The 13,999-nt window shown below is 44.1% G+C and overlaps 1 protein-coding gene across 1 annotated transcript; it reads left to right on the top strand.

The window, feature by feature from the left end:
* The first annotated feature begins 478 nt into the window (after positions 1–478).
* Positions 479–13,689, top strand: LOC121567020 (cis-aconitate decarboxylase-like). Its single transcript, XM_041876958.2, has 6 exons — positions 479–905; positions 1,562–1,619; positions 2,240–2,427; positions 3,222–3,314; positions 10,132–10,337; positions 12,531–13,689. The coding sequence occupies exons 1-6, from the start codon at positions 888–890 to the stop codon at positions 13,456–13,458; spliced, it is 1,491 nt and encodes a 496-aa protein (XP_041732892.1). The 5' UTR covers positions 479–887; the 3' UTR covers positions 13,459–13,689.
* The last annotated feature ends 310 nt before the right edge of the window (positions 13,690–13,999 follow it).

Here is a 13,999-nt window from a genome sequence, read left to right as displayed (position 1 = left end):
TTGTATTTACCCTCTTGAGAAGGGAAAACTTGTTTTTTTATTAGGTTCAACATGTGCTCTTTATGACATCATTTTTTCCCCCCACCAAGTTACACATCTCAAAAGGCACCGAATTGGTGGAATGACCCACCTGCCCCTCTCTGTCCTGTATCAGGGATCTTTTTCTCTCTGGAGTACAACATCACACCTTACCTAAGAAGAAAATGCCTTCTTCCTGATGATGATGGTGAGCGAAAATCCCAGCGTGTTGTTGGAGTAGAGGTTCTTGTTTGTGGAATTTCCTGCCCCCTGGAATTTATGTTCCCCTCCCTGCTCTTCTTTGTTCCTCTCTGTCCCCCTCCCTACCCCTCCCGGCCCGTCTCTGTTCGGTATCGGGGATCTTTGTCCCTCTGGAGTATAAAAGACAGAAGACCTCACCTGAGAGACAACCTGCCTCCTCTCCTCCATCTACACTTCATCCATCCATCCATCCATCCATCTCACCAACAGATCTACGAGGGAGAGAGAGAAGAGAGAGAAGGAGGCGAAACAGAGAGATGAGCCCAACACAACAAAACAGAGGACAGACAGTCAAACGAGGGAAGAGTTGAACCACAGTTTGGACAGACCTACTAATTCCAGGGCTTTTCTTTATTTATTTTTCAACAAAACAGAGGACAGACATTCAAACGAGGGAAGAGTTGAACCACAGTTTGGACAGACCTACTAATTCCAGGGCTTTTCTTTATTTTTTTTGCTATTTGCTATTTACTTGCTATTTCACAGTATACAGATCACATAAGGCCTTCATCTTCATACACCATTCTCAGTCAGACAAATGGTTTGCTGTTGATGAATAGTACTTCATCTTTCACTTGCTATTTCACAGTGACAACAGACAGACAGACATGCTCTTCAAAGTACAGGTAAGCACCAGCCAATATAGTCACTCACTATGCATATAACCTATATGAGAGTTATATGAAATTATTTATATTTATAGTATGGGTCTCTCTCTATTCTATCCCCTGTCAGTGTGTAAGGTTAGAGCTCTAGAAAGGACGTTGTTGACTATTGGTGATGTGTGGAACTGTAATGTGACCAATATGGACCCCATGCATTAATTGATCCATCATATATTGATATATGTGGGTCTCTCTCTACTCCACTGACAGTCAGTGTGTGAGGTTAGAAGCCCAGAGAGAATAAAGTTGTATGTATGTCTGTCTGTCTGTGATTTGTATGGTGAATACTTCAGCTGTTAGACTCCAGTTTTATCATCTTATACGATCAGGTGTTTTTTAAAATAATTGGATGTCATGGGGTGTTCTGTTTTAATGACTCACGTCACACTTGGCTACATAACGCTGTTTGGGTCAGTACTCGTCTCATTATCTGAACTGTCAAATAACACACAGGTGATTTTTTAAAACTGAAAACAACAAACTGTAAGGAATTCCGGTAGGCCTAGCCTAAAACTGAAAAGTACAAAATATATAAAGTTTTTATGTTCATTCTTTCCCTCTGTCTCTCAAGACTGTATTAATGCATACTGCTGTCTGTCTGTTTCTGTGTTTGTCAGAGATCCTTCAGACCCATGTCTGCTACACTGAGAGGACTCCACCAGTCTGCCCTGGACGGTAAGCTCAGCTCAGCACTCTTCTCTGTACTGTGTACTCTCTGCTGTTTCCATCCTGTGTTAGGATTTTCCTTTATCACAATATCAAAACACACACACACAAACACAAACACAAACACGTTCGTTAAGTGTTTCTTTCTGGCTTGGCCATGAGGAAGCTGATGTTTGACAGTAGTAAATATTGGTATGTTCTGTTCTATTCATACAGGCTGTGTTGGTCAGGTCTATACTGTACATAGACCTAGGCTACATAGACCTACATTGACATAGGCTGTCTGTGTTGGTTCTCTAACTCTCCGTCTCAGTTCAGACGTGAATAAACTGAGCTTAGAACATACTCGGGAGGTTTTAAACATTCCTGTCTCCTCCTGTCATCGTCTCCCTTCTTCTCCCCTCTCCTCGTCCTCTTCAACACCTCCTCTCCCCCTCTCCCTCCCTGCTCCTCTCCTTCTCTCCCCACTCTCTTCCTGCCCCTTTCCACCTCTCCCCCCTCACCCCCCCTCCGCCTCCTCCTCCTCTCCTTCCCCTCCTCCTCTCCGTCCTCCTCCCCACTCTTCCTTTCCTCCCCTCCCCCATCCTCCTCTCCTCCTTCCCATTCCCTCCTCTCCTCTTTCCCTCCAGTGATACAGCATCCAGCCTCAGAGGACAGTGTGACGGCCAGTTTTGGACAGTTCATCCAGGGTGTCCAGCCCCACCACCTGACCCCCACCCTGCTCCACCGTAGCAAGAGGATGGTTCTGGACTCCATCGGAGTGGGACTACTGGGCAGCACCACACAGGTCTTCCAACTGGCCCTACAACACTGTCAGGTGAGATAATAGAATAGATACTTTACTGTCCATTTGTAACAACGGAAACTTGTCTTCTGCCTTTCCCAACATCCCTAGATATACACACGCACACACGTTGAGAGGCACAGGGTCAGCCACACAGAGCGCCCCTGGATGCAGAGCAATTGTGGGGGGTTAAGTGCCTTGCTCAAGGGCCCAATGGCAGGGGATGGTATATTGGATCAGAGACCAGCAGCTTTGCAGCAGATTATTATGTGTCGCCCGGGACTTGAACCAGCACCTTTCAGCTTCCTTTTCTCCTCGTCTCCTTCCCTTCACCCTTAACCCTACCCCTAACTGATGTGAAAGCGGATAGCTTGAAGTGATGTCAATCTACCATGTTTGCACATCAGTGCACATGAAGGAGAGGACACAAGGAGATGAGGCAAGGACGTTTCCCTGACTGACAGCTCAATGAGTCCAGTCCAGTGCTGTAACAGTGTGTAAGAGGCAGAGAAAGCCTGCGGACAACACACAGTAACTGGAGCTAGGTTTAAGGTTAGGCAGAGAAAATTGACAGACTACATAACTTTTAGAAGCAGACACTCTGTCATCCCTTAAAGAGTCAGGACAGGAATGGAGGAATGGAGTGTACTCTGTAAAGATTGGTCACTCCCCATGGTGATTGAGTTCCTGTGTAGCCGTGTGGAAACACAGTGTGATATGGACACAGTGTTGTTAGGAAGAGGAGAAAAACAGTTTGTTTTAACAGTTCTGTTGTCTGTCTGTTCTGTCTCTATAACGCCCCCTACCGTCTATCCTCTGTCCTGCAGCACATGTACGCTCCCGATGACATCAGTTCTGTTTACGGACGCAGAGGAACCAGACTCTCCCCAACCCTTGCTGCCTTTGTCAACGGAGTGGCCGTGAGTAGATACATCTACAGTAGATCTGCATAGACATGAGTGTAGATATGTAAGGTAGAATAGCATAGACACTGTAGCGAAGAGACAGTGGATATACAGTACCAGTCAAAAGTTGACACACCTACTCATTCCAGGGTTTATCTTTATTTTTACTATTTTCTACATTGTAGAATAATAGTGAAGAATTCAAAACTATGAAATAACACATATGGAATCATGTAGTAACCAAAAATTGTGTTAAACAAATCAAAATATATTTTATATTTGAGATTCTTCAATATAGCCACCCTTTGCCTTGATGACAGCTTTGCACTCTCTTGGCATTCTCTCAACCAGCTTCATGAGGTAGTCACATGGAATGCATTCCAATTAACAGGTGTGCCTTCTTAAAAGTTAATTTGTGGAACTTATTTCCTTCTTAATGCGTTTGAGCCAATCAGTTGTGTTGTGACAAGGAAGGGGTGGTATACAGAAGATAGCCCTATTTAGTAGAATACCAAGTCCACATTATGGCAAGAGCAGCTCAAATAAGCAAAGGGAAACGACAGTCCATCATTACTTTAAGACATGAAGGTCAGTCAATACAGAACATTTCAAGAACTTTGAAAGTTTCTTCAAGTGCAGTCGCAAAAACCATCAAACGTGTTACGGATACAGGTATCCTGTATGTGTATTTGTTTTTCCTCTCCTTCAGTCGTAATCCCAGGTGTCCCTTGTTTTCCTGATTGGTGGTCGTTGGGGTGTCCCACCTGTCCGACATCCGTTCGTCTGCTGATTGCTGAGGTGGACCAATCAGTGGACACTCCTCCGTTTTGCACCACCTGTTTCTGGTTTTTCATTACCATGTCACATCCCCTGGTTTTAAAAAGCCAGTCAGTTGTGTTTTCTGACAGAGAAAACTCTTTGTGAGTATGGATCATGTGGTGTCTTGTTTTTGTGTACTCATGCAAGTGCAGTCTAGTCCATATTGGACCTATGTTGTTTGTTTGTGCCTGGGAAAAAGGGGGTTTAGCAAGTCGCCCTTGGGCATACACACTAGTTAGACCTGTCTAACACACTAGTTAGACCTGAGCGGACCACCCACTGTATTTTTGTATGGTTAGCAGTAGCTTAGTGGTTCTTGAGGCAGGCAAGATCAGTTTAGTTTTTTTTTACTTTATTGTTTCCTTCCTTGGGTCCAGCTCAGCCCCTTTTCCCCAAACTGTTTATTGTGTGTTTATAATAAACATTTTGTCTTTGACGGTAGCATATGGTTGTTGGTGTATTTTGTTCTCACTGTTCCTTGTCAATATTCTAATTCGCATGAGTTATGTTACAGGTCTCTTTTCCATCCACCCTAGACTTTTAAAGCCACGGGGTTCGTAACATAACGTGGGGGTTCGTCCGGGATATCTCAATGATACCCATGCCACTCATGCAAATTGGTTTAGTGTCTGGTTCAGTGTTGAGCTTGGCAGCTGTGACTAGCTGGTTTCGTGTGCAGTATTTGTCGGCTCGTGTTGCTAGCTTAAGATGGCTACTTTTGATTTGGATGCCTTTTTGGAAAAACCTACGTGGGAAGTTTTTGATAATTGCCGTAGAGTGGATCTACAGGCTTTGGCTGACCACTTTTCTATACCCATACCGAGGGTTTTAGTGAAAGCGGAAGTTAGGAAAGTGGTGTTAGAGGTATTATTGAACGATCGAGTGCTTGAGTTACCGCCGCCTGAGCCTGCTGCTCCTGTAGGGGATGTGGCTGCTGCTCCTGTAAGCCCGTCGGTGTCTGAGGACAAGGGCGAGGCTAAGGCTCCAGACATAGCCCCGTTTTGACCCACTCCCCACTGTCAGACAGTGATGCCAGGATGGATGTCCACTCGACACTGCTCCAAATGGAGGCGGAAGAGAGGGCACAAATCAGGCGAGAAAAGTTGGAGATGCGTAAGCTAAAGGCAGAACTGGAGACACGTAGACTTGATCAAGAACTGGAGACGCGTAAGATGGAACTGGAGGCAGAGACAGCGAGGTTAGTCACTGCTCATGCTATGCCTGCTAGGAAGCCGTCCTCACCAGCTGTGTCGTCTGCTACTTTTGATATTAGTAGACAGATCACCTTAGTACCTGTGTTTAGGGAGTCAGAGGTTGACTCCTATTTTAGTGTTTTTGAGCGTATAGCAGTAGCATTGAAATGGCCCGAAGAGGTATGTTGCCTATTACTTCAGTGTAAATTAAAGCCCAAGAGGTTCTGTCAGCGCTACCTCTTGAAGACAGCTTGAATTATGACGTGGTCAAAGCTACTGTTCTTCGTGCCTATGAGCTGGTTCCTGAGGCATATCGACAGAGATTTAGGTCTCATAAAAAGTATTCGACTCAGACTTCTTTGGAGTTTGCTAGAGACAAAGGAAATCTGTTTGACAAATGGCACACTGCTAGTAAGGTAACTGATTTTAACTCTACGGGAGTTAATCTTGTTAGAAGAGTTAAAAAATGGCTTACTCGGCCGCATTGTAGTTTACCTAAACGAACAGAAAGTATCCTCACTGTCGGAAGCGTCTGTATTGGCAGACGAGTTTGTGTTGACGCACAAGAGCGTGTTTTCGGCTCATAAGGAGAGCAGGGCTGCGGAGTTGCTAACTCTTAGCCCTAGTCGACCAGCAGTACATCCAGCACGCCCGAAAGATGTGTGTCACTGTTTCTATTGTCATAAGGTGGGACATATACAGTTGAAGTCGGAAGTTAACATACACCTTAGCCAAATACATTTAAAATCAGTTTTTCACAATTCCTGACATTTAATCCTATTAAAAATTCCCTGTTTTAGGTCAGTTAGGATCACCACTTTATTTTAGGAATGTGACATTTCAGAATAATAGTATAGAGAGTGATTTATTTCAGCTTTTATTTATTTCATCACATTTCCAGTGGGTCAGAAGTTTACATACACTCAATTAGTATTTGGTAGCATTGCCTTTAAATTGTTTAACCTGGGTCAAACGTTTAGGGTAGCCTTCCACAAGCTTCCCACAATAAGTTGGGTGAATTTTTGCCCATTCCTCCTGACAGAGCTGGTGTAACTGAGTCAGGTTTGTAGGCCTCCTTGCTCGCACATGCTTTTTCAGTCCTGCCCACAAATGTTCTATAGGATTGAGGTCAGGGCTTTGTGATGGCCACTCCAATACCTGTTGTCCTTAAGCCATTTTGCCACAACTTTGGAAGTATGCTTGGGGTCATTGTCCATTTGGAAGACCCATTTGCGACCAAGCTTTAACTTCCTGACTGATGTCTTGAGATGTTGCTTCAATATATCCACATAATTTTCCTTCCTCATGATGCCATCTATTTTGTGAAGTGTACCAGTGCCTCCTGCAGCAAAGTACCCCCACAGCATAATGCTGCCACGCCCGTGCTTCACGTTTGGGATGGTGTTCTTTAGCTTGCAAGATACCCCCATTTTCCTCCAAACATAACGATGGTCATTATGGCCAAACAGTTCTATTTTTGTTTCATCAGACCAGAGGACATTTCTCCAAATTTTGGAGCAGTGGCTTCTTCCTTGCTGAGCGGCCTTTCAGGTTATGTCGATATAGGACTCATTTTACTGTGGATATAGATCATTTTGTACCTGTTTCCTCCAGCATCTTCACAACGTCCTATGCTGTTGTTCTGGGATTGATTTGCACTTTTCGCACCAAAGTACGTTCATCTCTAGGAGACAGAACGCGTCTCCTTCCTGAGCCGTATGACAGCTGTGTGGTCCCGTGGTGTTTATACTTGCGTACTATTGTTTGTATAGATGAACGTGGTACCTTCAGGCGTTTGGAAATTGCTCCCAAGGATGAACCAGACTTGTGGAGGTCTACACTTTTCTTTCTGAGGTCTTGGCTGATTTCTTTTGATTTTCCCATGATGTCAAGCAAAGGGGCACTGAGTTTGAAGGTAGGCCTTGAAATACATCCACAGGTACACCTCCAATTGACTCAAATGATGTAAATTAGCCTATCAGAAGCTTCTAAAGCCATGATATCATTTTCTGGAATTTTCCAAGCTGTTTAAAGGCACAGTCAACTTAGTGTATGTAAACTTCTGACTCACTGGAATTGTGATACAGTGAATTATAAGTGAAATTATCTGTCTGTAAACAATTGTTGGAAAAATTACTTGTGTCATGCACAAAGTAGATGTCCTAACCGACTTGCCAAAACTATAGTTTGTTAACAATACATTTGTTGTTGAAAAACAAGTTTTAATGACTCCAACCTAAGTGTATGTAAACCTCCGACTTCAACTGTATATAATAATTGCTTTCTGCACGCCAGGCCGCCAACGGGTGTTGGGCTGATTCGTACGGTTGTAAGGCCAGAATCAAAACAGATGCCTCGTGGTAAATTTGGTTTGAAAGTCCCAGATCGCAGCTATGAACCGTTCATTTTTGAGGGGTTTGTTTCCATATCAGATGACGAAGCGTCTCAGCATCCGGTTAGAATCCTTAGAGATACTGGTGCAGCCAGTCGTTCATACTATCTGATGTGTTGCCCTTGTCCGATAATACATATTGTGGTTCCAGTGTGTTAATACAGGGAATTGAAATGGGATTCGTCCCAGTGCCATTGCACTTTGTGAACGTACACTCTGAGTTAGTCAGTGGATTGTTCAGAGTTGGAGTACGTCCTATGTTGCCAGTAAAAGGTGTGACATTTATAATGGGCAACGGTATTGCCGGAGGAAAGGTGATACCCGTATTGTAGGTATTAGATGAAAGTGACCAGTCTCTCTCAGAGGAGCTGGCACAGGGTTATCCACATTTGTTCCCCACTTGTGCTGTCACACGTGCTCAAGAACGACAAGTGGGTGACGTGATAGATTTGTCGAACACGACTCTATTCAGAGAGTGTGACCCAGAGGATGGCTTGTGTGCTACCTCTGGTAAGGTGGTGTGGTCTGACCAACAGCCCAAGGAAGGGAAGAAGTATGTGGAACTTGTTGCGGATGCAATACAGTTACTAGTCACTCGTGAGCAGCTGATTGCTAACCAAAAGGTTGACATTAGCCTGGCTAAATGTTTTTCTAGTGTTGTCTCAGAGGAGGAGCTAAAGAAGAAAAACATGGCATACTTCATTGATGGTAATCTCCTCATGCGTAAATGGGCATCCCATGTTGGCGCTGGCGGAGATTGGAATGCTGTTTACCAAATAGTGATTCCTACAGCCTTTCGACAAAATGTTTTATCCCTCGCTCATGATCACCAGTGGTCCGGACATCTGGGAGTCACCAAGACTTATGATCGGGTTTTTCGACATTTCTTTTGGCCCGGTTTAAAACAAGATGTGGCTCAGTTCTGTTGGACATGCCACACCTGTCAAGTAACTGGGAAACCGAACCAGGTTATTCCTCCCGCTCCTCTTTGTCCCATACCTGTCATAGGTGAACCATTTGAACATGTGATGGTTGATTGTGTTGGACCATTACCGAAGACAAAAGCTGGTAACCAGTTTCTGTTGACAGTTATGTGTGTGGCCACCAGATTCCCAGAAGCCATTCCTCTGCGAAGGATTACTGCTCCGGTGGTGAGTAAAGCCTTGATTAAATATTTCTCAACTTTTGGGTTACCTAAGGTGGTACAAACTGATCAAGGTACGAATTTCCTTTCTAAGCTTTTCAAACAAGTGTTAAAATCCTTGTCAGTTACACACCGTGTGTGAAGCGCATATCACCCAGAGTCTCAGGGTGCGCTTGAACGTTGGCATCAGACACTGAAGTCTATGCTCCGTAAATATTGTTAGGAATCTGAGAAGGATTGGGATGAGGGAGTTCCTCTAGTTTTGTTTGCTGTCTGTGAGACGGTACAGGAAGCCCAGAGTGAAGGAAAAGCAGCCAACAAGTGCTCAGCATATGTGGGAACTCCTTCAAGAGTGTTGGAAAAGCATTCCAGGTGAAGCTGGTTGAGAGAATGCCAAGAGTGTGCAAAGCTGTCATCAAGGAAAAGGGTGGCTACTTTGAAGAATCTCAAATATAAAATATATTTTGATTTGTTTAACACTTTATTGGTTACTACATGATTCCATGTGTTATTTCATAGTTTTGATGTCTTCACTCTGCAATGTAGAAAATAGTAAAAATAAAGAAAAACCCTTGAATAAGTAGGTGTGTCCAAACTTTTGACTGGTACTGTACATAAAATAGAACATTAGCCACGAGGGAAACACTGACCTAAAGCACATCATTACCACCACCACCACAGTCATTCAGCCACACAATCTGGAAAATGGAAACCCTCAACATTCACCTTCTGTTTGTAGGTTAGAGTTAAACAGACAGGTCTAAATATAAATATGAAGCGATGATGGGCAGATCCAGGCATGTGCACAGATAGAGGCCTAGGGGTGCTGGTCAATGCCTGCTATAGTTATTACACCTGTTCATCGCTGGCTAGGGTTAGCACATTATTGTTAACAGAGAGGGAGAGGCAGAGAACATAGATATATGTGGACACTATAGGGCTCCTATTACCACAGAGAGACAGACAGACAGACAGACAGACAGGTCATAAAGACAGAGTAGCCAGCATCCCATAAAAACTTCCAGCAACAGATTTAATTGTCAGTATTTGTCACTATTTACTTTCTCATGTGGTAAACCAACTGTGTTCAACCACCTTCCTTGGTTTTCTAACGAAAATAACATTTTGATCATTAAAGCAATGAGTCTGATAATAACTGTGGTCTTTCCATTGTCTGTCTCCATTGCATGTCTGTTGTCCAAGATAACTGTATGTTGTCTGTCTGTTGTCTCTGGGCTAACTGTGTCTATTGTGTGCCTGTTGTGTGTCGGTTGTCCTGTCCAGGCCCACTCCATGGACTTTGACGACACCTGGCACCCTGCTACTCACCCGTCGGGGGTGGTCCTTCCTGCCCTACTGGCGGTCAGCGACATGCTGCCCAACAACAGAAAGCCTAGTGGGCGGGACTTCCTGTTGGCCTTCAACGTTGGGATAGAGGTCCAGGGACGCCTGATGAGGTTCTCCAACGAGGCTCACAACATCCCCAAGAGGTGAGGACTGGACCATTACTCTGGTGCTCTCTATTGGGCTGTAACATAAAGTATTCTCAATGCCTACAGGTCTGTTTGTGTGGTATTCTACCAGCCTGTCTGTGGGATAGGAGAGGCTCAGTGGCTAGTCTAATTTGTTTAGTTTAACAGGTGGATTCCCTCAGACATATAGGTGTTTATACACCATTACAGACACTCTACTTTGTTTACACTGTGAGAATACGCTGAAATGACTTATAATTTGTTAATTCCCTCAAGACCGCTGAAACAGACTCTCAGCCTCTCCTCCCTACGCAGGCCTATACTGTATAAACCTGATGACTGTCCTGTAGTATTCTGTTCTGCACTAGACAGACACCTGTCCTCACTTTAGACAAATGCAGGTTAGCGTTTTTGATCAGGAATCTTGTTCTGGAGGCAGCTCTGCAGAGTGATCACTAACTGGCATAAAATCTGATTTGAAACCTAACCCTAACCACACTGCTATCTCTATTGCCTAACTCTAACCTTAAATTAAGACCAAAAGCTAATATTTGTTTTCATGAATATAGCCAATTTTGACTTTGCAGCTGGCCTATCTAAGGGGAAAGTGCTCAGTTCTGCCTCCAGGACAAGACTCATGACAATAAACGTCCACCTGCTAGACAGACACCTGTACTCACTGGCCCAGCACTCATTTAATAATGACTGAGCTGTCAGACACTTTACTCAAGATTACTCAATTGGGCTGCTACTAAAAAATACATGTTTATTTTAGTTTTAGTTTAGTCATCAACCTGTGCTTCCAGAACATCTGGGCCCAGATTCACAAAACACTTCTTATGCAAAAACTTAAGAAGCTTCTTAAGGAAAAAAATGAGAAGTTCAAAAGATAGTTCGCAAGTGCAATTCCTCAACAATATCTTAAAATTGTATGATTTTCTTACCAACTTCTCAAATATCTTCTTACAAATAGTCTTAAGATGTTTGTTGCTAGGCAACCGTTTTAGCTAGCTATCTAGCTAGCAATGGCAATCATGTTAGCATATTTCTTATTAAGATTACAGTTCTAAAACATGTTCTTGGGTTTAAAATAATCAATATTGAAACTATCAGATGAAGTTTGTGAGTGAATTAAACATGTTCCATTGCTTTCATTAGCTTTTTCTCTCACTGCCCTGAGTTTAAAACAAAGGTTTAGCTATCTTGGAATTAAGAACATTTCCAATAACTTTATTTTCAAGAATCTAATTTCTTCTTAACTTTTTGCTTAACCTCTACGGGATCGTTGTCCTGTATACGGGACGGTTGAGCTAACGTGCGCTAACGTGATTAGCATGACTGTTGTAAGTAACAGCAAACTTTCCAGGACATAGACATGTCTTATATGGGCAGAAAGCTTAAATTCTTGTTAATCTAACTACACTGTCCAATTTACAGTAGCTATTACAGTGAAAAAAGACCATGCTATTGTTTGAGGAGAGTGCACAACAACAATAAACTTATCACGGCAACTGGTTTGATACATTCATCTCTGAAGGTAAATAATGTACTTACATTCAGTAATCTTGCTCTTATTTGTCATCCTAAGGGTCCCAGAGATAAAATGTAGCATAGTTTTGTTTGATAAAATGTAACAATTGACCAATTCAGCACATTTGGGCAGACTTGATACAGAATAGTCCAGTATTGCAATGCTTCACTGGATCAATCTGACATTTTGCACACACTGCTGCCATCTAGTGGACAAAATCTAAATTGCGCCTAAACTGCAATATCATATTGTGGCCTTTCTCTTGCATTTCAAAGATGGAACAAAAAAATAAATAGAAAACGCATGTTTTTTTTGTTTGTATTATCGTTTATCAGATCTAATGTGTTATATTCTCCTACATTCATTTCACATTTCCACAAACTTCATAGTGTTTCCTTTCAAATGGTATCAAGAATATGCATATCTTTGCTTCAGGTCCTGAGCTACAGGCAGTTTGATTTGGGTATGTCATTTTAGGCGAAAATTGGAAAAAAGGGTCCGATCCTTAAGAGGTTAAGGAGAAACATAAGAAATAGCGCAATAACATTTCCAATAACCTTTTTGGGGAATATCAACTTTGCTTAACTTTCTTCTTAAGTCTATAATTAAGGAAAAAATGGTAATTAAGAAGAAATGTATTCTTAAGAAGGTTTTGTGAATCTGGGCCCCCCTCCCTCCAGGTTCCACCCTCCCACCGTCGTGGGTACTCTGGGTAGTGCTGCAGCCTGCGCCCGCCTCCTCTCTCTGGAACGCTCTCAGTGTAGCCACGCCCTGGCCATCGCTGCCAGCCTATCAGGAGCCCCCATGGTGAACGCGGCCACCCAGTCTAAACCCCTCCACATTGGCAACGCTGCGCGGCTGGGGCTGGAGGCAGCTCTACTGGCCTCAATAGGACTGGAGGCCTCGCCCAGAGTCCTTGATGACACCGCCGGGGTAGCGGGGTTCAGCGCCTTCTACGAGGACTACGCCCCACGACCTTTAACCTCTCCAGAGGAGGAGGGGGTGCGGTTCCTGCTGGAGGACCAGGACATGGGGTTCAAGAGGTTCCCGGCCCACCTGGGGATGCACTGGGTGGCCGACGCTGCTGCCTCTGTGCATAAGCTGCTGCAGGGGAGGGGGCAGGGGTCACAGGTCGTAGGTCAGGTCCAGGACATCCTGCTGAGGGTTCCCTGCTCCAAGTACATTAACCGTCCGTTCCCGGAGTCAGAGCACCAGGCCAGACACTCCTTCCAGTTCAATGCCTGCTCTGCCCTGCTGGACGGGGAGGTCACCGTGTTCTCATTCTCCCAGGAGGCACTAAAGCGCCCCGACCTGCTGGCCTTGCTGAGGCGTGTCCGCGTCGAGCATCCCCATGACAACCCGGCTAACTTCGACCGCATGTACGGCGAGGTGCAGGTGACGCTGGTGGGTGGGGATGTGCTGAAGGGACGCTGTGATACTTTCTATGGCCACTGGCGCAACCCGCTGACCAATGAGAGCCTGAGGAAGAAGTTCCGTAGCAACGCGGGGGCGGTCCTACCCAGGGAGAAGGTGGAGGGGCTGATTGAGGCTGTAGAGGGACTGGACAGACTGGAAGACTGCTCTCTTCTACTGGCACAGCTGCAGTGACACACACACACACACACACACACACACACCTCATCACATAACTATTTTCTGACCAGCTGATCTTTCTGCATTTCATATCAGGTGTCTATAGACATATACAGACCATGAGCTTGCATCTTCAGGTGTGCATGACTTACGTAGGTCTTGGATGTTCTACCTGTTTACCAGTGGTGTAAAGTACTTCAGTAAAAATAGTTTAAAGTACTACTTAAGTAGCTTTTGGAGGTATCTTTACTATTTATATTTTTGACTACTTTTACTTCACTACATTCCTAAAGAAAATAATCTACTTTTTACTCCATACATTTTCCCTGACACCCAAAAGTACTCATTATATTTTGAATGCTTAACAGGACAGGAAAATGGTCCAATTCACACACTTATCAAGAGAACATCCCTGCTCATCCCTACTGCCTCTGATTTGGCGGACTCACTAAACACAAATGCTTCATTTGTAAATTATGTCTGAGTGTTGGAGTGTGCCCCTGACTATCCGGAAAAAAAAATAAAAAGAAGAAAATCGTGCCGTCTGGTTTGCCTG

Source organism: Coregonus clupeaformis, chromosome 5 (assembly GCF_020615455.1).
Source record: "Coregonus clupeaformis isolate EN_2021a chromosome 5, ASM2061545v1, whole genome shotgun sequence".
Lineage (NCBI taxonomy): Eukaryota > Metazoa > Chordata > Actinopteri > Salmoniformes > Salmonidae > Coregonus > Coregonus clupeaformis.
This window is presented reverse-complemented; position numbering and strand designations above follow the sequence as displayed.

Excerpts from the sequence above, each read along its gene's own strand:
- LOC121567020 (XM_041876958.2), top strand. Across the intron at positions 1,620-2,239 it reads CCACCAGTCTGCCCTGGACG|TGATACAGCATCCAGCCTCA; the intron begins GTAAGCTCAGCT and ends CTTTCCCTCCAG. Across the intron at positions 2,428-3,221 it reads TGGCCCTACAACACTGTCAG|CACATGTACGCTCCCGATGA; the intron begins GTGAGATAATAG and ends TCTGTCCTGCAG.